Source organism: Sphaerodactylus townsendi, linkage group LG08 (genome assembly GCF_021028975.2).
Source record: "Sphaerodactylus townsendi isolate TG3544 linkage group LG08, MPM_Stown_v2.3, whole genome shotgun sequence".
NCBI lineage: Eukaryota > Metazoa > Chordata > Lepidosauria > Squamata > Sphaerodactylidae > Sphaerodactylus > Sphaerodactylus townsendi.
The window spans coordinates 15,111,469-15,138,405 of record NC_059432.1 but is presented as its reverse complement, the minus strand read 5'-3'; the positions used below and the strand labels follow the sequence as shown (position 1 = coordinate 15,138,405).

The following is a 26,937-nucleotide window of genomic DNA, read 5'->3' as shown; positions in this document are numbered from 1 at the left end:
TGTTATGCACTTGTATATCCACTTATAATCCAGCTTGGACAGCCCAGTGCTCGAGCTGGATGCCTGGGCAAACGCCCGTTGCAATGAGGAAGCCTCTTGCTGATGCAGGTCTTTGGGGATCGCAACGCAAACTCTCTTTTCGTTTAAGCAATCACTCACGGCTAACCTTGATAGAACCCTCCCGAGTAATTTCTTTGGCAAGTGGCAAACGGTGTTGTGTAAACAAGGTCTCCTTCCTGAGAAACCAAATTTGTTTTCAAATGAAGGTTTTAAAAAATGAGACCTGTCAGGGTTCTGTCACCTTTTAGGTGGCAAGATAGATATAGTCTAGGTTTTATGCCATCGCACCGCTTCATTCCATGTCTTGTTGCCAACCGAGGCAGCGTTAATAGGAGATGGATAAAACCTAGTCAGAATATATATATATTTAATTGATGAGCAATTTTCATGGACACAGCCAGAAAAAGTAATTGGAAGAGTCCTAATTTCCTGTGTATTTTAAATGTCATGAAAGAAAAAAATGAGTACAAATTCTTATTTTTATTCTGAGCATGGGACTTTGGTAGTTCTGAAAATGAATGAATGAATGAATGAATGAAAAGAAAATTAAGAATTATTTCCCACATATTATTTCCCACAGGAGCAGCAGTGGCGTAGCGATTAAGAGCAGGTGCACTCTAGTCTGGAGAACCGAGTTTGGTTCCCCACTCTGCCACTTGAGCTGTGGAGGCTTATCTAGGGAACTAGATTAGACTGTACACTCCAACACACAACAGCTGGGTGGCCTTGGGCTAGTCACAGCTCTTTGGAGCTCAGCCCCACCTACCTCACAGGGTGTTTGTTGTGTGCGGGGAGGAAAGGAAGATTATATAAGCCAACTTTGAGTCTCTTACAGGAGAGAGAAAAGAGGGATATAAATCCAAACTCCTCCCTCCTTCTTTACTTTGAGTGTTTAATTGTTGACTTTATGTGTTTGATTTTTAAAACTGTTTTAATGATGTGCTTTTGTTGGCTGTGAAGCTTTTAAAAAATGTGCCCTTATTATGTATTGGATTTTTTGGTTGGCTACCTTTGTGGCCTTTATTAGAAAGACAGGGTATACATTTTGTAAGGTCAATATATTACCAAGGAAAAACTGGCAGACACTAAACAGAAAGCGACAGCCTAAATATTGGTTGCCCAGTGAACCTACTTTTTAAAATTCCCTTTTTAAAAGAAAAAAATAGCTAACGTGTCCAGGTTACACTTCAGATTTTCTTAAACAATGTATGGAGTAATATATGATATGGCCTGACCTAGCCTGATCTTGTCAGAGCACAGACGTTAAACAGGGTTGGCGCTGGCTAGTATTTGGATGGAAGACCCGACAAGGAAGCCCAGGGCTGCTGCTTTGTCTGTTCACCTCTTGCTTTGAAAAACCCGTGGAGTCACCAGAAGTCATCTGTGACCTGATGGCCTTTTCCATCGCCAGCACTATATATCTCTCTGCAACATCTACAGAAAGATAGCCTTTCCCCTTTTCCCAGCAGCTATCCCACATTTTCAGTTAGCGCTCCATTTCCATCATGCTGGAGAGCTGAGTTATAAAGATACAGTTGGACGTATAATCAATTTAAAGTTTATTCAGAAGAGGTCTCTTAGAAATTATTGCAGAGCATATATTTCTGCCCAACTCCACAAGAGAGACCTCTGATCACTGAAACATGTCCATGCTAGGTACCTTTTGGACTTCACACATAAAGTCCCGATATTAAAATGTCTGTCACAGATAAAAACCAGCTGTATCTCTGGAAGCCCTTGGGCCAGAGGTGGGATCCAGCAGGTTCTCACAGGTTCCCGAGAGTTACTAATTATTTGTGTGTGCCGAGTGGGGGTTACTAATTGATTTTGCCACGTGATTTTTGCCTTAGTTGCCCCTCCTCTCAACAGTAGCGCACAGAACTTGCAGCAGTCTAGCAGGAGGAAATGCACGTGCAGTATGGCAGCCTGTAGCCCTCGTGCGATGGTTCCCCACCCAAGGACAGCACAGTGGCTGTGTCCTGCCTTACAGCCCTGCCCAGAAATGCCCCACCCAGGAATGCCCAGCCACGCCTCTGTTGTGCCCACTTAGCCCCATTGGCTCTATTCACAGTTTGAATCCCACCACCATGGGAACCTGTTACTAAAAATTTTGGATCCCACCACTGCCTTGGGCTATCACAGTGGGCTTAACTGCATTCTGCTTGGGGTTGCCTAGGGATTCTTCTCACCCATCAGTTTTTCAAAACTCAAACCTTCCAATTTCATTATTTTTTCCTGGTCCCCTGAGATAGCTACCACCTCCTTTCAGTACAAAGAAGGTCCAGGAAGTGACTGCGGATTCATTCAACATTGAGGTTCTATCTTTCTGTGAGACAAGATATAGTTCATCATGAAAAAATGAAGGAAGGATGTTTTAATTCTGGGCTGGGCAGAGATGGGACATAGTGCGAATGACCATTTTTCAAGAGAATCGTATTGCATAAATGGGAGCAGGTGTGCTTCTGTCTTGTTTTTCTAAGAACACGTTGCCAGGACACCAAAACGCAGAGATGCAGGGCAATGCTGTTTAAGCATGAAATGGCCCACTAGTGACACTTCTCGTATCTTATTGCGAATGCAGGATAAGTGCTCTAGTACTCTCATTTTCAACGTGAAGCCGCGGACTTCCAGTGTACAGTAAATTACATTCGAAGATGATTCTTCACACACCAACATTCAGCAAAAGCTGAAGAGGTTGGAAACATTCTTTATTTTCAGCCTTGGAACTATTCAGCCATCTGGCCTCAACCAGTTTTGGGACTTTTCAGTGTACCTGCGAACTAGTTATCCATACCTGTGGAGCAAGACCTTTCCCTTACTGTAAGGATTATAAATTATTAAACTGACCAGGAAGGGCAGCAGCGTTGTGAGTTTCTCTGGCAGACCGCTTGTACCAGCACAGTTATGTGCGTTTGAGTCTGTCCCTTTTGTGGAACAACCCTCTTACTAGTGCTAACAGAGACTTTGGATAACAACGAGATGTGTGTTACTTTCTGTAAGAGTTTAATTTAAGTAAATTAGCTTAGGGGTATGAGGAAATCTATTTTTTACAGAATACCGCTTGCATAGAATATCTTATGCCCGAGGAGTCGAGACATATCAGGACACTGGCTAGGTTTAGTTGGTGCTCTTACCTGTAAAGAGAAAACGATCCTTGGTGAGAAGTTTTCATTGAAGTTTTCTTGGAGCTTTTCAGCGTATTGAATTCTTTGAACTGCTTTGCTTGAAAGAATATGTTTATCGTATAGCCCTGTCGGTGCGCGCTTGAGCTCTTGTGCATATATTTGTGTGTATTGTCTAATTTCTGAAGAATCGCTTCAGCACATTCTGGTTTTATGTCCAAAAGATATGGAATTTTGGCCCAACTTTTTCCTTGAGGCCCCTTGCCCTCTTAACTCCAAATTGAATTATCTCCTGAATAATCAGGACCCCACGTTATTGGAAATAAGAACATAAGAACAAGCCAGCTGGATCAGACCAAAGTCCATCTAGTCCAGCTCTCTGCTACTCGCAGTGGCCCACCAGGTGCCTTTGGGAGCTCACATGTAGGATGTGAAAGCAACGGCCTTCTGCGGCTGTTGCTCTCCTGATCACCTGGTCTGTTATGCTGGCCAACTTCCTGATGAATACTCTGAATTAATCTTTTGGGTTCTCCTTTCTGTTTATATTATTTTTGTATACTTTTGACATTCCTTCCAGTTCTCTTATCTTGTCTATTCTTAATTGGTGGTTCTCCTTTTGATGCTTAGTAAAGGTTACTGAACTGAGATAGATTGCATAATACCAAAGAATTTGGGTTCTTGCTCTGAATACTTCTTTAAGGGTTTTTTTTTACCTTGTAAATATTTCTTTAACTTAAACAGCCATTGCTGCTAGCCATGTTTAGCGCACTTCCTCTGTTTTCATTTGTCGCGCTAACCCCCCGCTTGCTCGTTGTTTTTCTATAAAGCTGTGGGTTGCGGATTGGAGTTCTGTTTCCAGGAGGAGGCCTCCGGTGCTTTTGCCATGCATTTATCTCCGATGCTTCGTAAGGGAAAGGTTGACGCGTTGACAGCCGTGACAAAGTCCAGTGCCTTAATCTGTCACCAGATAAGTGAGACTATAGGGCTCGTGGCCATCAGCAATGCATGGCGGCTACTATTCATGTGTCAGTTTTAAGAGACAGGAGTTGCTACCCAAAGGAGGAGAACTCTGAGCAGCTGCCAGTCTGCTGGATGCTAAAGGTTAAATGTCTTCTCTTGAATTAAATTGAGATGTATTTGCTTTACGTTGTATCTTGAAATCCAGATTCAGCCTTTGAAAAACAGTCCTCGACATCGCTACTTCAGGAGGCATATTGTGCGGCAGGGCAAACCCACGTTTTGAAGCTTTCTGCAACGTTAGGTGAACCCCCGTATTCAAAATATTTTGCTTTCTGTGTACTCTTTGAGGCAGTTCACGTAACAAATGTTGGGAGATCCACACCTGGTGCGTGTGTATCCCTTGAAAAGTAGCAGAGTGGCACAGAGGCTAAACACAGGGAAGCTTACCTGAGCACAAACACGTGGTTGAGCTTGCTAGAGAGAACTTCAGGCACAAAGAAAGTCAGAGTCTCATTTGTAGTTTCTTATCTAATAAAAAAGAGTATTTATTAGTGCGAACTCCATTACCCTGGATAGAAAGGTGGAGAGATAGGTTCACTATCTCAATCTAATCTGGCTGGATGGAGGTGGATGAGTAGGGAGACTACATCCTCTCCTAGGCATGGTGAGAGAGGTAAAGAGTAATGGAGAGGGTCCGAGGAAAATTTGGAAACAAGGGAGGAAGTCCTAAGAGTATCAGTCTACATCAAAGCGATAGACTCAGCATGATGAAGTAAAGGTGACAAATTCCTAAGTCCCTATCTAGTATGCAACAGTCGCTAGTAAAAAACCCTCTTGTAGAGTTCAGAGGCCAGGAAACAGAAGTAAAATCCTTTTCTTTAACAACAAAGACATTTTCTTTCCGACTGGATGCTCTGGGATCACAGTGAAAGTGTAGGCCATCTACTGCAAATAGGGTTGCCATCTTCCAGGTGTGTGGGCCTGGAGGCCTCCCAGGATGGCGACTGATCTCCAGAAAACCTAGATCTGTTCCCCTGGAGAAGATGGAAACAGCTTCGAGGATGTGGCGTTTCTGTCCTGATGAGATCCTCTTGCCGTCCATGGACTCCACCCTAAAATACCCGCTCCAGAATTTTCTCAACCCGGAGTTGGCAGCTTTAACAATCAAACAGACGTGGAATATCGGGGGAATAAAACCCCCCCAAATTTGCAGCTTTGTGACTTTGCGCGGGCATGAGGCGGAATGTGTCTGTCCTTCCAGTGTATTGTCGAAGGCTTTCACTGCCGGACTCAACTGGTTGTTGTGGGCTTTCCAGGCTGTGTGGCCATGGTCTGGTAGATCTTGCTCCTAACACTTCTCTCTGTGATACACCTCTGAAGATGCCAGCCACAGATGCAGGCAAAATATTAGGAACAAGATCTACCAGACGCATTTCCCTACGATACGAAAACCTACAACAACTCAATCTCCCTCAGTGTTCTCAAAGTCAGCATTGCCACTAATATCGGGTTGACCCTCAGGTGAGCATCCATTGCCCTCTTTGCTAGCCCTCCAGCATCTGAATCCCTCTAATATTTCAAGGGCCACTGAAAATCCCTATTTTTTTTCCTGCTCCTGTAGCAATGACAGTGGCAGACTTTTGACATCCTCTCCCATTTACAAAAGTTCTTTGGACTCAATTGACAGCCACGAGCTTGTTTTGCAGAGGCTCCTTGTTGTAATCATGTTGATTTCTCTGAGCCCTTCCGGTGCCTCTCCCTGGTTTTGTCAATTGCTTCAAATATTGTCATACACTTCTTTCACAGAGAGGCCCTACAAATGCTCACTGCTCCGGAGATTTACCATCGCTTAAGGTCTAGATTATTTGATCAAGAATATCAATTTCTCCTGAGCAAAGCGCAAAGCTCTTGCTCTTTTCCTCCAATATTAACTTTGGGATTATCCTCAGCAGTCTAGCCCTGCTATATACCCAGTTGGAACATCTTGTTAATTATAATTGCAGAGGGGTCATGACTAGAGCAAGGTGTAACTCTTTTCCGTCAGCACATTCTCCAAAGGTAAACCGCTAATATCCCACAAAATGAGCGTTATATTGATTCTGTCCTTGATACAACTGGATTCACTTTCACCATATTCACAAAAAAATATATTTCACTGTTCGGGGTAAATATAACAACATCAGAACTGGATCTAAGAACTGTACTACCCTTGTTTCCCTCGAATATAAGACATCCCTCGAAAATAAAGGCGTAGTAGAGGTTTTTTGCTCGAAGTCGCGAGAAATATAAGAGTTTCCACAAAAGTAAGAGCGTAGCAAAGTTTTGTTTGGAAGCATGCCTGGCAAGACAAGAATACAGAAATATCCCCTGAAAATAAGACATAGAGCATCTTTGGGAGCAAAAATTAATATAAGACACTGTCTTATATTCGGGGAAACACGGTACCAACAGGATTTATGCTTCTTTCTGATAAGGTAAAAATGGCTAAGCTTCTAAATAACTCCAATGCTGAAATCTCTGAAGCTGTTGCTACATTTTTACTCTGTGTAATAATGATCTTTTTGCTGTATTTGGAATTCATGATCTTTTTGCTGTATTTGGAATTCATGACACACACCGGTTTTATGCCTAATAAAGGATTTGGATTTGGACTTCTTTCACAGTGTGTTTAGCGGTCTGCAACCTGCGGCTCTCCAGATGTTCATGGACTACAAATCCCATCAGCCCCTGTCAGCATGGCCATGCTGGCAGGGGCTGATGGGATTTGTAGTCCACGAACATCTGGAGAGCCGCAGGTTGCAGACCCCTGGTTTAGCACAACGTGGCTTAGATGCAATTTTGCCGGAACAAACTAACTGCTCCTCTAGTCTTGCCGTTCTATAAAACCTAGATCCTCTCCTTCTATTGCTTCTTGTTTTTTACATGTTTGCCAGCTGTTACGGCTGCATTTATTTTAAAGACAGCCTAAATAACAAAAACATCAATAAAATCTAAATCTAATAGTGACACAGTTTATCTTTACCTCCGTAGCCTTCCTGGATTAGTTTGCTTGCCTCATCTGTTGGTTTCTCCTTTTGATTCTTCACTTTCGGTCTTCCCTTGATATTTTCTGATTGGATTGTGAGCCGCAATCAGTCTCGTTCTTTTATAATGTTTGGGCTGTGCTTAGTTGTTGTTTCGGATGCCTGATAAATATTTCACGCTACCGTAAAGCCCGTCAGGTTTGATGGTGGGGCGGGGGGAGGTTTGACTTTCCAGCGTGAGTTGAATTTCTCAGGGCCTAGTACAAGCATTTGACAGCTGTATCTATGTACCCGCGTGTACATGTGCAGTTGATCCCATTCTATCCGTATCATCTCACAAGTCTCAGTCGAACAAATTCTGTTTTGTTTTTAAGATGGTAGTGCCTAAGCTAAGTGTCCCCTTGCCCCATTATCTCTCATACTTGAGCCCTGTTTAGAGGAGGAACTGAAAAGAATTTATAATAAGATCAAAATATGCAGGCAGGTTGCTTCCAAGAATGTGACTCTACACCTTTTTTCACAGTGGTCGGAGGCAGTATTTAGTTTGGGGGGGGGGGGAGGAAAGGAGTTCTTAAGCTGCTTTGAAACTTCTTACAGGAGAGAAAAGCCAGGTGTAAATCTCAACTCAAAGCATTGTCCATGCATCCAAAGAAGTAACTTTTTTTTATTCTGGGAACAGTGACTGCTTTACAGATAGCCACCTTTCTTTAACATCCTCCTTGATCTGAGGTTGCAAATGCCATCGCAGACCAGGTGCCCGAGAGCAGCAGCAGCAGCAGCAGAAGGCCATTGCTTTCATCTCCTGCATGTGAGCTCCCAAAGGCACCTGGTGGGCCACTGTGAGTAGCAGAGTGCTGGACTAGATGGACTCTGGTCTGATCCAGATGGCTCGTTCTTATGTTCTTTGACCTTGTCTCTGCTGCCAAACTCACATGTCTCTTTTGTTCCCTCTCCAGGTCCTTGAAGATGCAGAAGCACAGCATCTGTTTCAATCCATTCTGCCTGATATGGTGAAGCTGGCGCTCTGTCTGCCTAGCATCTGCACCCAGGTGAGGGAGAGAGAGTGCTTAAGCATATTATCTGCAGTGAATTAATTTTCTGTCAATGGTAATGAATGCCTGAGGTCAAGGCCTTGTGTGGTCTTTGCCTGGTTGGGCTGTGGCCTAGGAAACGTGCAGGATCGTGCATCCATAACAATATTGGAAAACACTAAAATCTCCCTGTCCTCTTTCTGGTCCTGAATATGAGCTGTATTTCAAAATCTTGCATACAGTGGAGGGATGTGCTGACTAACTAGGAAATGATAACATTTGTCAGCTGATTTCTTTGCGTTTACACCTGAAGCCTCTGTTTTTAAGCTATTTCTTGCTTTATTGCATTGTGTAGAGCAGGGGTTTCAAACTGTGGTCCCCCAGATGTTCATGAACTACAATTCCCATCAGCCCTGCCACTTAGCCATGCTGGCAGGGTGTGATGGGAATTGTAGTCCATGAACATCTGGTGGGCCATAGTTTGAAGACCCCTGGTGTAGAGTTTTAGTTCAATATGACTGTAGCATTTGCCCATAACACATCTGTGATAGGATGACCGCATTATATCTAGTTGAAATGGTTGGCTTCAGTTTCTAATCATGGCAGGTGGACTTTCTGAAATAGCTTTCCCCCCATTTAACATTTTCTGTAAGCCGTACAGGTGTGCAGTCTCTGTATTGGTGCTGTGCAGATTGGGTGGCCACCCAGCAGGGGGAGCTCTCCCAGGCAGCATAGTTCTGTTCAAAGGTAGGGAACTTGCGTGCAGCGCTGGGAAACGGTTACAGGAATTATTGCCCCCATACATTTTCTTTAAATGGACTGAATTATGATAGAATTATGCAGAGTTTTGTGCTGACAGATGTTTGCTGAAAAATGGACAAACAGAATAAATTTTAACCATTTGTGACAGTCATGAAAATTTCAATGTAACTCTAGCATCTCCTGTGCTCTGTGAAGAGCAATTCATATTTGAGTGAGTTTTCTTGCCATGCTGCCTTCTGCTTTCTGAGGAGTAAAATATATGGATAAAATAAACATCTACCCCCGGACCATTATTTGGGCTTGAACAGCTTTAAAATATACTAGGGATAGCGTACACATTCTATCCAGTCTTAGAACGTTGTACAGGAAAATTTGATTCAGAGCTACTTTCCAAAAACAGTTTAGCCTCACAAAGCAAAAGCACAGATTGGCAGATGTTTGGCTAGAGGATTTTTTTAAAAGTAAATAGCTTGGGCTGCCAACAAGTTGGGAAATTCCTGGAGATTTTGTGGGGGTAGAACCAGGGAAGGGCAAGATTTGGGGAGGGGAGATACCTTAGCAGAGTGTAATGCCGAAGAGGCTGCCCCTCAAAGCAGGAGGCCTGAGCTCTGTAGTCTAGAGGACAGCTGTAATTCTGGGAGATCTCCAGGCCTGGCCAGAAATATGGCAACCCTATGACTTTCTTTGTTTGTTTTATTAGATTTAATATGCTGCCTTTCCCCTTCTGGGCACAGGGTGGCTAACAACCACGTATGAGCTATTTATTTACACAACTGAAATCCTGCCTTTCTGCCCTTACAAGGGCCACCAAGGCCGATAACAATTAAAAGCATACATGACAAAATCACAAATAAATGGCAAAGTGCAGACGTAGCACAGGCTTCTTGCAACTTGGGGAAGGGGGCAGGGAGCTTCCGGAGCACGTGTGCTCTTCTCCCACCCCCCAACCCCCTCACAGGAATTCCTTTTTCCACCTCTAGTGTTGTATTTCATTTTTGCTGTACGTGAGCACTGAAGCATACCATGGTTCATGCAAACTAGGTTCATCCATAACCATGGTATTAATCTTGGGGTTATGGGGGAACAGTGGTGTCGGCTGGCGCATGTGTCACGGCACAACATAATTACTGTGGGGAGAGAGAATCTCAGGAGCAATCCCCCCTCCCTTTTGCAAGAAACAAACATATACACCTAGGACAGCCTCATGATTTGAATTCCATGGTTTTGTAGAAAGGCTTTGTGTGTTTTGCTGTTAAGTCACAACTGATTTATGGTGACCCTGTAGGCTTTTCAAAACAAGAGATGTTCAGAGGTGGTTTGCCATTGCCTGCCTTTTCACCACGCCCCCTGGTTTTCCTTACCAGCCAAGAAGAAGAATTTGGATTTATATCCCACCTTTCTTTCCTGTAAAGAGACTCAAGGTGGCTTACAAGCTCCTTTCCCTTCCTCTCCACACAACAGACACCCCGTGAGGCAGGTGGGACTGGGAGAGTTCCAAAGAACTGTGATTAGCCCAGTGTCACCCAGCAAGGAATGTAGGAGTATGGAAACACATCTGGCTCACCAGATAGGCCTCTGCCACTCAGGTGGAGGAATGGGGAATCAAACCTGGTTCTCCAGATTAGAGTGCACCTGTTCTTAACCACTACACCACACTGGCTCTCAAGGTGAGGGCTGAGACTGTAGAACTGGCTCAAGTCACCCCAGCAAGTTTCCATGGCAGAGTGGGGATTCAAACCTGGATTTCCCAGATCCTAGTTCAGTGATGGCGAACCTTTTCGAGACTGAGTGCCCAAATTGCAACCCAAAACCCACTTATTTATCGCAAAGTGCCAACACGGCAATTTAACTTGAATACTGAGGTTTTAGTTTAGAAAAAACGGTTGGCTCCGAGCAAGCCCCATTGCCAGCAACTGAGCTTACTCCCAGGTAAAGGATCGTGCTTTAGTTCTTCCCATGAAAATCAGTGCGGTTAACAGTGCTATGGCAGCAGCCACCCAGAACACAGGCACCAGGCCCGCCAACCTAGATGTGTTTGGGTGTGTATGTGATTTTTTGCCCCTCCACGACAAACTCTGTGTGCGCGTGCCCACAGAGAGGGCCCTGAGTGCCACCTCTGGCACGCATGCCATAGGTTCGCCACCACTGTCCTAGTTCTACACCTTAACCACTACGCCATGCTGGCTCTAGATAAGCTATCATCTGTTTAATTTTGTAGCGTCTCTCATAGTTTACTGAAAATATATATCTTGTTTTTCATACATGTATAACAATCACATGAGTAATCAGAGTTGGGGGAATAGAAACAGTGATTTCTGTGAGACGGAAAACTATTACTAAAAAAAAATCTTTGTTTTGTGCACCTTAGAAATGGGAAGGCATTTCTCAGCCTTGAGAAATTTTGTATGTGTCTAATAGTGAATGGAATTTGTGATTTATTGACTGATTTACTTGAAGAATTTGTATACAGCCTCTGCACACCTGCTTGAGGCACTCTCACAACTAAAACAAGACAAATTCCAGCAAACAAGACAGTGAAACCTAGTCAGTAACAAACAAATCAATAAAGCAAGCCTAGTGAAAAAGGACAGTCAATAAAAATGTCATGCATGCTGTTACTTTTATAAAAGTATCACATTCTAATAATAGTTGACAAAATTAACTACTTGGACTTCTAAGCTACACAGTATTTTTCTCTCACAGCCAACTGAGGAAGAAATGAACGCATCTTTCCGTTTTACACCCCCCGCTGAACTTACAAGTCAGTCAGTCATTATTACGGCTATGCAGGACATTCAGAAACAGAAAAGACCACCATTATGAAATTAATTTCCCATGTAAAATCTCAGCACTAAATCACCGAAATTATATATTCAGCACTTATAATTTCATTTCAACTTCTGTAGAAATACAAATTTCTTCTCTTCCTGTCATGAAGGCTTGCTAGATCAGACAATGAAATTTCCATCGTATCGAACGGTTCCACTTTGGTTTCTGGCTCTTAAAATAGAGGCTTGCTAATGAATTAATAAAACCAACTTGGAAGCATAATTGAGATCAATAGAAATATTAAAACAAAACTGCAAGATGACATCCAAGCTATTAATTCAGCAGTTTTATTGATAAGCTCACTCTGCTTAAAATATTCCTGACTTTCTCTCTGCCATCATTCTATAGCAGGGGTAGGGAACCTTTAACACTCAAAGAGCCATTTGGACCCGTTTTCCACGGGGAAAGAAAACACTTGGAGCTGCAAAAAATTTTTGACATTTAAAATAAAGATAACACTATATATATAGGGGTTTTTTTACCTTTTACTTCGCTCATTCTGAGAAGCGCATGGATGTGCCCGCCCTGCTGCCTGCAGGGCTAGCAAGGATAAAGCCGGCAGCTCGGCCTCGCCGGCTGCCGGGAAAGCGCCCGCCCCGCTCCAACAGGGTGGGCGAGAGGGGAAGCCCGTGGCGCAGCCCAGCCGACTGTGGGCAGTTGGTGCACCCACCCTGCTGCCTGCAGGGCGGGCAAGGATGGGGTCGGCGGCTCAGCTCGTGGAGCCACAGTGCAAGGGCAGAAGAGCCGCATGCGGCTCTCGAGCCGCAGGTTCCCTACCCCTGTTCTATAGTATTATGCTTTTATGTATACTTAGCCTTTTCAAAAACTTGAAGGAGAACATTTCTGCATTCTGTTTGTTTATTTAAAAAAATTATGCTGCCTTTCTACCCAAGACAGGTCCCCAAGGCAGCAAACTTTAAACTGTTTGAACACTGAACAGCATTAAATAATTCAGTAAAAATACACAAACATGCATTTGGAGTATGGAAAGTAGGCAGAGAATTGGTTGTTGTGGGTTTTCTGGGCTGTTTGTGGTCTGATAGATCTTGTTCCTAATGTTTTGCCTGCATCTGTGGCTGGCATCTTCAGAGGTGTATCACAGAGAGAAGTTAGGAACAAGATCTACCAGACCACGGCCACACAACCTGGAAAGCCCATAACAACCAGTTGAGTCCGGCCGTGAAAGCCTTCAACAATACATAGGCAGAAAATTATTTTTTGCTGTCTCCCATTTCTAGAACTCATGGGCCCTCTGATGTTGAAAAGCATTAGATTTCCAGAGGTACACAAAAGGTAGCTCTTCCCACAGCATAGTAGCTTGTGAAATTCACTGCCATAGGATTTATTGATTTTTATGTATTTGGCCTTTTTAATACACTATCTTTCTCTCTAATGGAGGCTCAAGCCAGCTTACGTTATTCTCCTCTCCTTTACTTTGCCACAGAACTAGCCTGTGATGTAGAGCAGTCTGAGGATGTATTACTGGCCCAAGGCCCAGCAAGCTTCTGTGGCAAAGAGGGGATTCCCTCTTGTGTGCACCAGATCCTGGCCCAGTACTGCAACCACCTGGGCATTCACACCACACTGGCTCACTAGTAGCCATGGCCACTGATTTTAGCTGATTTTAAGCAATGGAGGACAGGTCCATTGATGGCTATTAGGCATGATGACTAAATTGAATGAGCAGAGGCAGTAACCATCAGGGCTGGTGGAGGGGCGCAACAGAACATGAGAACATAAGAAGAACATACGAACAAGCCAGCTGGATCAGACCAGAGTTCATCTAGTCCAGCTCTCTGCTATTCGCAGTGGCCCACTAGGTGCCATTGGGAGCTCACATGCAGGATGTGAGAGCAATGGCCTTCTGCAGCTGTTGTTCCCGAGCACCTGGTCTTTTAAGGCATTTGCAATCTCAGATCAAAGAGGATCAAGATTGGTAGCCATAGATCGACTTCTCCTCCATAAATCTGTCCCAGCCCCTTTTAAAGCTATCCAGGTGAGTGGCCATCACCACCTCCTGTGGCAGCATATTCCAAACACCAATCACACGTTGTATGAAGAAGTGTTTCCTTTTATTAGTGCTAATTCTTCCCCCCAGCATTTTCAATGTATGCCCCCTGGTTCTAGTATTGTGAGAAAGAGAGAACAATTTCTCTCTGTCAACTTGGCCACTGTGTGAAACAGGATGTTGCACTAGCCAGATACTGCATAGCTGCTCTTACGTTCTTATGACAAACAATACTTCTCCATAACCCATCTTCTGTCCTGCCTGGGAAAGGGAATAGATAACTGTCCCTGATCTTGTGCTACATTTTTGTGGACCAGTCACCTCCGATCTCAGTGTGACTTCAGAAACTGGGAAAGTGTTAAAACACCCAGAGGTCCTGTTATGCTCAGAGAAGAAGGACCTTTCCCTGGTGAATACCAACAGCCGTTTGGGCAGGTCTGTTCCACTTGGATACATCAGGAGAAAGCAGCTCTCAAGCCTGGATTCCATCTTGATGGTCGCCGTTGCCACGTGGATCAGACAAAAGGGCTGGCCATCTAGACAGTGACTCTGAGGTAATGAGAAGCATTTAGGAAACTGTATAAAGAACAAGGACATGGAGTCTTGAGAGTCAGCATGGTGTAGTGGTTAAGAGCAGGTAGACTGTAATCCAGAAAACCGTGTTTGATTCTCCACTCCTCCGCATGAGCCTCAGTGCCTTATCTGCTGCTTTATTTCTTTGCTCCTACATTTATTTCTTTGCTCCTACATTTGCAGCATTGGATTTATTTCTTTGCTCCTACATTTGCAGCATTGGGCTAGCCCAGGGGTTTGCAACGTACGGCTCTCCAGGTGTTCATGGACTACAATTCCCATCAGCCCCTGCCAGCATGGCCAATTGGCAGGGGCTGATGGAAATTGTATTCCATGAACAGGGGCTGATGGGAATTGTAGTCCATGAACATCTGGAGAGTCACAGGTTGCAGACCTCTGGACTAAACTGTGAAGAATATTGCTGAAATGGTGCACATAAATTATCAATAAACTTCATAATATATTAAATTGAAAAGGGGGTTTCATCTGGAGAGCTGCAGGTTGCAGACCCTTGGGCTAGCCACAGTTCTCTCAGAACTCTCTCAACCCCACCTACCTCACAAGGTATCCATCGTGAGGAGAGGAAGGGGAGGGGTTTGTGAGCTGCTTTGAGATTCTTTACAGGAGAGACCATCAAAAAAACCTGTGACTCTCCAGATGTTCATGGACTACAATTCCTTGAATACTCTGCAATTCGGAAATCCATAATGTAGGGCAAAATGAAATAAGAAAAATTACCAAAGCTATAGACAAACTTCAAAGATTTTTCAGTAACTGTCAACATTCCCAATGTTGATTTGCTTATAAATCCCAAACAGTGGCTTTCGGTGATTATGTAAAATGGCTTAATCTTGGAATGTATCCTGTTTTGTTATTTTCCGTGCATACTGTAGACAAATAAAGGTAGGCGGGTCACGTCAGGTGTTGTGCGCTCTTCATACAATAACCAGTAGTGTATTTAGTGAAGCTTCCTGTGGATTTTGTCGAAGTTCAATTTTTTTTTATTGCTGTTGCCCTTATATGTTTCAGAGAAATGAAGTCAGGAATTGTTCGGTTGTTCTTTTACAGCGCTATTGCTTTATGTGTGTTCTTGTTTTGCAGCTGTTAAGTTGCGATGGCAATATTTGCCCATTTTCTCTCATCTGTGTGACAGCAAGACCGCAGAACGCAGCTGCTGGCAGTCTCTTGATGTTTTATTTTTCTTCCGCTGTTGCTTATATTCCATCTGTTCCTCCGATGAACTCTTGGATTTTCTTTGAGATAGCGATTCTTTGTTTGCCATTCTTCTTTGTTATTGATTAGAAATCTGCAGTGTCTCAAAAACGAGACTCTTCCCAATCATCTTGGATAAGCAGCTCTTGACTTTAATGGCGCTGCTGACTTAACAACCCCCCCAGTGGTGCTAAATTACTTCTGCTCTGAATTAGTAAATGTAATTTCGTACTCCGTGTTTGGCTTCTTCTTCTTTTTTTTAATGGAATTGCTAAACTAATTACATCTTTCTGCCCTTTTGCTAGCCAATACCTCTCCTGAAACAAAAAATGAACCACTCCATCACCATGTCACAAGAGCAGACGGCCAGTTTGCTCGCAAATGCCTTCTTCTGCACTTTTCCGCGACGGAATGCCAAGATGAAATCGGAATATTCGAGCTATCCAGATATTAACTTCAACAGGTATGGCGGCAATTTTAGCAGAAGGCGCTGTCAGGAATGTAGTAAATCTAAAGGAAAACCTTGTCGGTCAAAATTAAAACTCTTCGTGTAATCCACTGAAGGGGGAAAGGGATGTGGAGCCGTGTGACTCTGCCGCTGGCATTGTTGCCAGTCCAGATACTGTCAGTGGCACCTGTGCCGGTGAGAGGGGCACCTGGGCGTGAACACTGCTGCTGCATCTGTGCTTTGCCGCCGCTCAGCGCCACGGGGCTCCTATTTCTGAGCACTTACAACTCTCTTAAAAACAACGGCTGGTTTTCCAGTGCAGCACAATGTTAGCCTGTTATGTGGAAATCAAGAATATAATAAAACCCCAGTTGAGTATGTTTAAATCCCACAGAAATTTCTAGGAAAATTAAGCATGGTCTCCCTCTGGAAATCAGTATGATTCATACCAGCACCCTAAGCCGACTTAGACCTTTCTAAGTCCAAGGACTTCCATGAGCGTAGAAGGGATTAACTCTGTTTAGGAACATGCTGTCAGTTGCTTAATTTTAGCTAGACTGTGTCCTAAATATTTATTTTATTTATTTATTGTTTCGATTTATAAACCGCCCTATCCCCTGGGGGCTCTGGGCGGTGTACAACATTCACATATACAATTGATTAAATCGATAACAACAATATAATACTAAAATCCATTAAAAGCTACTTAAAAACAGCGGTTAATATCATGATAAGGTGCCCTATACAAATATCCATTCAGGTATGGTGGCAGTGTCAGGAGCATTGTAATTTACCAAAATAATTTATTGTAGAATTTGTGGTGGTTAATTCTAGATAATTGGGGGCTTCTACCAGACAGTTTTTGCCCAAATACCAGAGTGTCACTGCAACATAATGACATCACTTCCTGATGTACGCTGGAAGTGATGTTGCCAGAGGCAGAACCCTAGGCCTGAAATCGTTACTGGTAAGTTCCCCTCCCATTTCCTAATAGCAGGCCACCTTAGACAGGTAAGGGGGTCAGGCACCCTAAAGCTAGTGTGTGGCAACACCTTCCCAATTTCTGTCATGTTCAAAACAACATCTGTTCCTGTTGTTCAGTGGAACAGCATAGAATACCTGTTTTTCTCTAGCAGGTATTTCCAAGCAGGGGCTGAAAAGCTTGTAGAGCAGTGGAATAATCTAAGCTGGTCTGTCACAGGAGGCTAAAATGGTGTGAATCAAAATCATTAATAAAGGTACTGTGGCTCAGTGGAAGATCAACTGCTTTGCATGCAGAAGGCTCTGGGTTCAATCCCGCCCATCTCCACTTCAAATGATCAGGTGGTAGATGAGGCAGAAGACCTCTGAAGAATCAGAACTGAAATATTTCTACAAGAATGAAGAATGAACATACTCCCGTGTGAATTGTTAGATACGGGTCTTTCTGTGGCACAGTAAATTTGTAGTTCTTGTAGTTTAGCTTAATCTTGTAGAGGCAGCAGGTAATGAAATTGCTACAGGTTTGTTGGTTCAGCTCTGTTGAATCCCCTGTAAGCTGAACACAATGAAAAGGTACAGTGACACCCCACCCCCTCCCCAGATCACCCCAGTCTTTGAAAATTAGATATAACAGCTTTCTGAATTCTTAAACCTTTCAGAAAGTATGTTTATGTTGTATTGAAGGCTTGGCTGTTGCATGTAATAAAATGAAAACTACACCCTCAATATGTACATATTAAGTAGAACACTTACAATGTTTGCCATCTTGAAATCTGACAAGACGTTCAGTCTGGTTTGTCAAAACAAAAGGAACTTCGCACAAAAGGTTGAGAACACTTTGTATTTTGTTTCCCTTAAACTCTATCAAGTATATCGTTACTTGGAACAGGCTGATGTTACAGGCCGATGACAGCGAGCTGTTACCAGGTTTTAAAACATCCACCTGACAGCATTACTGGAAGTTTTTATGTATAGGAAAACAATTAATATGCCTCTAGATAGCACCAGCTCCAGTGATAGAATGAGAAAACGAGAAGTGCAACAGGAAGTGCTTTGCATTACTTCCTGGTGCAAGAAGAGGGACCATGGCTCTCAGTGCAAGAGCATTTGCTTTGCTTGCAGAAGGTAACAGGTTCAGTCCCTGGCCTCTCCAGTTAAAAGGATCAGATGATAGGGGATAGGAAAGCCCCCCTACCTGTGAGCCCAGAGAGCCACTGCCGGACCTTAATGGACCAGTGATCTGATTCAGTATAAGATACCTTCATGTGTTCAAAGGCATGACCAATGGACCAGTGATCTGATTCAGTATAAGATACCTTCATGTGTTCAAAGGCATGACCAATGGACCAGTGATCTGATTCAGTATAAGATACCTTCATGTGTTCAAAGGCATGACAGTGTCTGATTAAGCCCTGCCGTTGTTGAGTTGCTCCATGTCTCTCCTGCTAATTTACCTTTCCCTTTGACTAATCTATACAGCATTACATCCTTCTCCTGTAGTTTCTTTGTTATTGTGGACTTAGGGAGGCCTTTGTGTGGGGTGCAAACTGACCAAAGTGATGGGAGTTGCGCAGGAAAAAAAAAAAGCTTTCGGTTAGAACATAAACATTAATTATGAAGAAAAATATTGAGCAACTAAATGTCTAATTACAGTAACTCAGCAAATGAAAGAATTAAATAAGAAATGCTGCCTTTTTCTCAAAACCTGGTATTCTTGCATTATGCATCTGAAAGTAGACTCTAAATTTGGAGTTACAAAATTATTTTGAATTTACATCATAGCTGGACTCTCATCTTCTATGCTGTAGCTTCTCATAGCCATATTTTACTAAACACAGTGAATGTTCACTGCATTTTTTAAAAGAATCTCTGATTCAACTGGTGGTTGTGGGTTTTCCGGGCTATGTGGCCGTGGTTTGGCATCAGACTTCTCTCTGTGATACATCTCTGAAGATGCCAGCCACAGATGCAGGCAAAACGTTAGGAGCAAGATCTACCAGACCACGGCACACAGCCCGGAAAACCCACAACAACCAGTTGAATCCGGCCGTGAAAGCCTTCGACAGTACAATCTCTGATTCAGATTCCGTTCTTCGTAATAATTTTCTTCTCTTGGAGCACAATTCTGAATTCAAGTTTGTATGTAAGAACAAGCTTGACGGCTAAAGAAAAACACGAGACTAGTATCAACTCTCCTGGAACCCCTGGCATCGCCCGTAGTGCCTACAAGCAAGGTCTGTGGATTTTTTTTAAAAAGCTGTACATAAGGGGAGAGCGTACACTAACTAAGATATATGTGTTTGTGTGGAGCAGTTTTAAGAAAGGAAATGGTAATGCTGCATGTTATGTTTATACAGGGGAATGGAAATCTGATTTAGCTGTAACGTAATTCTCTCTTACCATAAACATCAATTTGGTACCGTTAATGAGAATTCTCTGTGGAGTCAGTTTTTCTATTTGAAGTAACCTGATTAGGAAGTAGGGTTTCATATTTATAAAAAGTGGGTCTGGATACCTCTTCTACACGTTGGCTTTAAGCACCTGTTTTCAAGGGGCTGTGTGGTCCAGTGGGAAGACTTAAAAAACTGGATTAAGGATCCATCTCTGGCAGGTATTCTTTGAGATGGTCACCACTGGAAAGGGGAGAGGGAATATGTGTGCATTTATATATTGTACTTCCTTCAGAGTAACATTTATTATGGTGTAAGATGTAGCTTGTGAAAGAATGATATTCCTAATAGATGGGCTTTGTAGCTGTCAGAAACTTAAATCATGTATAGATAAGATTAAATGTGTAGGTAGGGTGGATTCATACGTGCACACATTTCTGTATTTCTCTCCATTTGTGTGAGCCTGTGTCATTTACATATTCACATGAAAATGTGCCAGAAACAGTGGAAACCTTTGGTGAAGAAGACAGTTTTCTTGTGGTCTGCTACAAGTCGTATGTTTGATTCTGCTGTTTCATAACTGTAATAAATTATTGACTGATTGGTTGATGGTCTGTTGCTGGCTCCCAGCACCCGTCGAAGCAGGCGAGAACATCTGTAGACTGCATAGGCTGTTACGTGCTGGGTAAGCTCGCCAAAGTATCTCCCTTTAAATAAAACGGATGTGGCAATTTCTGAGTCGAAGATGATGTTACACCTGACATTTGGCTGTCTGCAATAAATATGGAAAGCTATTGCCCGTGAGGTGAAATGGTTGAGGTGTGTTCCTTAAGTGCGATATCAGGGGAATCCCAAATCTCTGAGCTACTTTCTATGCAAATAGAGAAATTGAAGCTCATTTACTTAATTAACTAGAAAAGGCTTGCCGCCACGATCCAGGATTTGTTTTGCACAGTGCTTTGTGTATGAAGTTGTTGGAAGCTGCTTGAAGTTTTTCTCTTCAGAAAGATTAGCTTCTGCTTCAATCATGGAAGAATTCTCGTATTTATAAATCATGCAAAAACAAGGTACCCACAAGGACTTGCAGGAGCATTTCGTTTCACCTCCTGTGCCCCTTTCCTGACTGCCCCCTTTGCCCTAATTTCTTCTGTCCTTCCCACCCGGTTATACGAGTTGTCTCATTCTGACTACTTGTAATCATACAGAAAGTGACCGAATGAACTGGTTTGACCTTTTGCATCCTTTGGGGGGCCTAGCTCCCCTCGTTGCACTTTCTTTTTTGTTTGGTTTACCCATATTGACTCTATGGTTTTGACTGGAAAAAACTGGATTTATTATATATGCCCTTTGTGGTGCTGGCTTATCTCATAAGCTGTCATAGGACAGTGATGGCGAACCTTTTTGAGACTGAGTGTCCAAATTGCAACCCAAACTCCACTTATTTATCGCAAAGTGCCAACCCGGCAATTTAACCTGAATGCTGAGGTTTTAGTTTAGAAAAAAACCGGTTGGCTCCCTCTTCCTCCGCCCCACACGCTTGAGCAGGGGCCAGCCTGCTCTAGCCTCTAGCAAGTCCCGCACGCGCCACTCTATGCCTCTCTAACATCTCTGCCTCCTCTGCACCCTCCCCCCACCTCAGGCAACAGCCACCCTGAGGACAGGCATCAGGCCCGCCAGCCGAGTCCTTCCTGCTCAACGTGGTGCGCGCACATCGTGCTTAGTGGCCCAGGCCAGCCTAGATGTGTGTGTGCGTGGGGGGTGATTTTCTGCCCCCCACATGACGAACTCTGTGCGTGCGTGCCCACAGAGAGGGCTCCAAGTGCCACATCTGGCACCCGTGCCATAGGTTCGCCATCACTGTTATAGGAGCTCTATGCTTGTAAGATTGTGTTTCAGTGTGTATTGCTGACTTGCACACTCACAGCCTATGGCTTTTGTTTCAGTCTATCTGCACTGCGTTCGTTTTCAGTGAGTTTAGAATTATTTTTGTTGTTGTTCTGCTTCCCACCCACCCCACCTTTATCTGCCCTCCTGTCTTAAGACTACCCTCCTTTCCTCTCCCTGTCAGCCTCTTGCTGAAAAAGCTTGGGCTGAATGTCATGGTGCCAGCCAGAGCCAACTGAGCAGTACCAGCCTGTTTGGGTTGGGGCCAGTTGTGCGGTGGGCAACCTGCAAGGAGTTGCAAGGGCCACTTCTATTCTCTTCCTCCACCCACTATTTCCTCTTTCCCTCCTCCTGGCAACCCCTGCCTGCTCAGCGTTCCCTGCTTCCTTCTCTCCTTCCCATCTTCCGAACAACTTAACTTTCGTTTGTTCCCTATCTTGAGCTAGACTTATTATTCGTTTATGTCTCATCTTTGTCCGTAATGAGGACTCAAAGCCTTACATCATTCTCCTCTTCTCCATTTTAGCCTTGCTACAACCTCGCAATGCAGGTCAGGCTGAGTATATCCGACTTGCTCAAAGTCACCCAGTGACCGTTCAGACCTGGGCTCATTCCGCACATGCAGAATAATGCACTTTCAAACTGATTTCAGTGCTCTTTGAAGCTGTGCGGAATGGCAAAATCCACTTGCAAACAGTTGTGAAAGTGGTTTGAAAACACATTATTTTGCATGTGTGGAAGGGGCCCTGGTCCTCCCAGTTCCTAGTTTGAAACTCTAACCACTACGTCACGCAAGCTATCGTGGGCTGGCCGCTGTTGAAAATTAGCAAGCAGCCATGCCTGACTGAGTCAGGTGCGTTACGTGGCCCCAGTGAGTCTCCCCTCAAGGCTAGAAAGGGCCCTGCCTCCTCCTTCTACACACTTTGCTGACAGAAATCAAGGCTGGCAGTTCCGTCGTGGTGCAGAGATGCATGGATAAAATTTTTAGTAGCGTAACTGAACAATGGACCAGTTCATATGTTGCCTATGACCACTGAACACATTAAGGAAACTGAAGTTGAACCAATACTTGACAACAAAAAAGAGGAATTTGAAAGAAGTTTGTGTAGAATTGTAAAAATTCTGGGAGAACAGTAAAGAGATCTATGATGTTTGTTTTCTATTGATTAGCAACCACAATGGAAAGGAAGAGGAAGAGGAGGAGGAAGAGGAGGAGGAGGAGGAGGAGGAGGAGGAGGAGGAGGAGGAGGAGTTTGTATCTCTCCTGTAAGGAGATTCAAAGTGGCTTACAACCTCCTTACATCTGGTTCACCAGATAAGCCTCTGCCACTCAAGTGGAGGAGTGGGGAATCAAAACCGGTTCTCCAGATTAGAATCTACCTGCTCTTAACCACCTCACCACGCTGGCATATACTTTCTTGAAAATCAGGTGCTGTATAACTTCTAGCAGGGAGGGAGTTCTTTCAAAAGCAAGTTTCATGGATTATGTTGAAGGCCAGAAGACTAATCTTATGCCAGCCTTGACTCACAAGACTTGTTTAGAAGTAGGGAAAAATATAAACACCCACACAGCTTGGTGTGAGGAAAGGGAGGGAGAGAGGCATTTTACATGATTAAAACTTTTCCCCATATTCAGTGTAAAGTGACCTGCTCAAACAAAATAAATGATCAAGGTTATATCAAAAAATTTCAGTGACTTATCAGGACTCTGGTTTACATTTGTGTATTTTTGAAGACTTCTGACATTCTCTCTTGGTGTGTCTCTGTTATTAACATCCATAGTTTTATTAAAGTTACTGCTGCATTTACTCAAACATTGGAAGGTTTGGAATACATTAAAAATTGTAGTAATTGTCAACTGTATACAAATTTCCACCTGCCTCTCATAAATTGAAGTGCTAATTTGGTAGAAGCCTCTCACAGTAAGTGAACGTTACTTCCTGGAAGAAAATATGCAATAGCAAACAATTTATTAATTACTACAGTATAAATCTGGGTTTGCTGAGTTTTGTCTTTGATTTGCACAGCTTTGTAATTGGATGCGGCGTTTTTAAATGTCCAATTGCTTACTTTGGCTCCTTTCATTCATAAATTACTCGGATTCCAATTTGGAAATTGCTTTGCGGTCTGGTTGGTGGGTTGACGGTGTGCGAGAATGTATTTTGAAATGTTTCTGTTCATGATGAGGCTAATACTGGCTGATTCTGCACAGCCCAAATATAACGTCTTGAGGATGTTTTGGGGAGGAACTCTGCACAGCCTTCTCCCCCAAGATGTCTTCGGGTTGGGTTTTTTCTCCCAACCCAGGTTTTTCAAAAATCACTAAACTAGCAATCTTTTCCCCTCAAGATGGGGAAGTCAAGTCGGTTCCTGCTTGCTGTGCACGGAACAGTGAGCAGGAGACGTATTATTTTCCCTGCATAGTAATTTAAACCTCTTACTATCATTTTCCTCACTTGTACCCACCTTTTTGGGTCGCTGCGGAGACTCTCCGCCCCTGCCTCCATTTGTTGAAGGTTTTCCGTGGAGGTTTCCTCCGCTAGCAGCTCATCTGCCACACAGTTTCACTGTTAAAGAACACATGAATAAAGTTTGTTTTGCCTGGTGATCCCACACAAATGTTATGTTTTCTGTTTGTTTTGAGGGTGAGGTCTACAATGTCAGAATATGAGAATCGTAGCCACTCAGAGGGCTGGTCTACCTCGCATTAAACAGCAGTGGGTAGACCTGCCTTCCATCTTGTAGTATTCATGCTTGCTGGGACCTCAGCCATCGGTGTAAAGTGGGGGTGGGACAATGGGACTTCTCAGTGGCAGCCTCGTTGGAAGCCCTTTTGGGAGTGGCGGGTGACTTGGCTGCGGCATGGTAGCCAGCTGCTCAGCCTATGGATGGCACTGTGTTTATCTACTTCCCTTTAACCCCCTTTTGAATTTAATATATTATGAAGTTCATTGATAATTGATGTGCACCATTTCAGCAATATCCTTCCATTAGTTTAAGCTCAGGCCTGCACTCAGTGGTTTTTCAGACATGATTCATGGACTTCACTCCCATCAGCCCCTGCCAGCATGGCCAATTGGCTGATGGGAATTGTAGTCCATGAACATCTGGAGAGTCGCAGGTTGCAGACCCCTGGTTTAGGCTTTTCAGGTGGAATAATATAAATAATACACTTTCCATGTATCTTGCAATTCTTTGGTTGGTCACTTATTCACAAAGTTCACTTATTTTGCCAGTACTGCATATTCCTCTAGTTTATTTTCCCACATTTCTCTTGGCTTGGGTTTTCATCTGCTTTCCATTTGTTGCAAATGCTACTCTGGCTGCTACTGTTATAGATTGAAACAGTTCTTCTGAGATTTTTGGAGTATTTTTGGGGAAGACGCCCTGTAAAATTGTCTTGGCAACCATAGCAAATTTGATCTTTAGTTTTTTTTTCTGAATTTCTTCATGAATTTCTTTCCAGTTTTTTAAAACTTCTGCACATCTACCACATACTGTAAAAAGAACCATCTACTTCTTTACATTTATAACATTTCCTGCTGTCATTCGTTCCCATCTTCTCTATCCCCTTTGGGGTGATGTACCACCGATAAAACATACTGTAGCAATGTTCTCTTAAGGTTTGCCTGGCTATAAATGTTATACCTTTCATCTGCCAGGTTTCCCATTGTTCAACAGATATTTCTTCCTCAAGGTTTTGCTTCCATCTGACCATGCATGTTTTTACGTGTCCTGGATCAAACTGAAGTAATAGTTTGTAAATTTGTCCTATTAAATCTTCATGCTTCATGACCACCTTTTCAAATTCTGTCATTTCTCGATTACACCTGTGTTAATTTGCTTTCTTAGACTTGAAACTAGTTTTTTTAAAATAAATTTAAAATTACTTACGTGAATGCTGTCCTGTGGTCTTTGCATTTAAATACAACAATAATAAAAAACGGATTAAAATAGCATATACAATACAGGAAATAAATGTTAGGTCGAAGGAAATCTACTGGCGTTTAGTAATTTCCAGGAGAAAGTCTGCCACTATCATACAGAGAGAAGGATCAGGGTTGTCCCACAAGTAGCGTAATCTAATTAAATCGGGGAGATGGGGTAAATGTAAAGGAGTAAGATTCATATACTTGGATCTGATTTCCTTGAATCTGAGACAGTGTAGTAATTGGTGGGCCAGAGTTTCAACTGAGCCATTGTTACATGGGCACAATCTTTTAGCCTTTTTTTGCTTATTAAATCTGCCATGCAACAAGGCAGAAGGCATAACATTAAACCTGGAAACTAGTTGAAAATATAATAACCATTGTGTTTTTTTAGCCTTTATCTTTTTTTTTTTTTTTGCCAAGACTTTCAGCCCCATGCACAGCCTGTGGCGGTGGGTCGCAGCACCACTTGGGCGCTGCCTTGCTGCCTCCAGGAGGGCTTCTCAGCAATGCGGGGAGGCTAAAAACCAAAAAAGTTTCCCCACTGCTAACAAGCCCTCCCTTGGGCTCTATGGGCTTAAGCCACCCAAAGGTATAGCTTTCGTATGGCTTTCCATGTTAGACTCTTCTCCATCCACCTTGTCCTTTAATTCTAGGATCTTGCCTGATCCTTGTAGCCAGTCCTTCTAGCACAGGAATGAATGCGGAGATAACGGACATCCTTGACGTATTCCTTTTGCAGTTTGAAACCCATCAGTTAAAACTCCGTTCATTAAGATATTTGGCTGTGGTTTTGTATAAATACTTTGCATCCAGTCCATAAATCTGGAGCCATAAGTTAGATTTCTAAGCATTTTCAGTAAAAAACCAAAGAAAGATCAGGCTATGTTATCAAACGCTTTTTTAGCACTAAAATGCTGCTTTTTCCTTATTTCACCAATCCCATTGTATTGACTACAAAACGGGCGTTGTCCTTTATATATCTTTTCAATACAAAGCCTATCTGATCTGCATGGATACGTTTTGTTATACATTTCATTAATCTTTTCACCGTTATTGAAGGGAAAAAAGTTATAGTTCACATTTAACAGTGAAATGGGTCTGTAAGATTGTGGGAGTGCTGGATCACTACCTTTGTAAATCAGGTTTGTATGAGCTTGTCATGAGGAAAGCAGTATTTTTCCTTCAGTGTACTTTTTGTAATGGTACTACCCTGTTTCCCCTAATATAAGACATCCCCGAAAAATAAGACATAGTAGAGGTTTTGCTGAAGTGCGAAATATAAGGCATCCCCCGAAAGTAAGACATAGCAAAGTTTTTGTTTGGAAGCATGCCCGACGAACAGAACACAGAAAAATAAGACATCCCCTGAAAATAAGACATAGCGCATCTTTGGGAGCAAAAATTAATATAAGACACTGTTTTATATGATACTGTCTTATAAGACACTGACACTGTCTTATATTCGCGAAAACACGGTATTAATTTCTCTTCCATGCACTTGTAATTCATTAAGACCATCTGGGCCTGGCGCTTTGTCTTTTTTCAGTAAGGTTATGGCTTGGAATATTTCTTGAATTGTAATAGTTTGAGTCAATATATCTCTGGGTTCCAGTGCAAACTTCTCAGTGTGCATGCCTTTCATATATATCCCCATTCCATCTTCTGTTATAAAATCTTTTCTATATAATTCTAAGAATGAGAGAACTGTTCCTGTATCTCCTT

At 43.0% G+C, this 26,937-nt stretch overlaps 1 protein-coding gene across 1 annotated transcript in view; it reads left to right on the top strand.

Annotated features, from left to right (window-relative positions):
- The window catches only part of PARG (poly(ADP-ribose) glycohydrolase), a 112,512-nt gene that overhangs the window by 34,892 nt on the left and 50,683 nt on the right, over nt 1-26,937 (top strand). The window contains exons 8-9 of the mRNA XM_048505540.1: nt 8,122-8,214; nt 15,886-16,043. Coding sequence (XP_048361497.1) covers nt 8,122-8,214; nt 15,886-16,043 — 251 coding nt within the window. The remainder of the gene's footprint in view (nt 1-8,121; nt 8,215-15,885; nt 16,044-26,937) is intronic.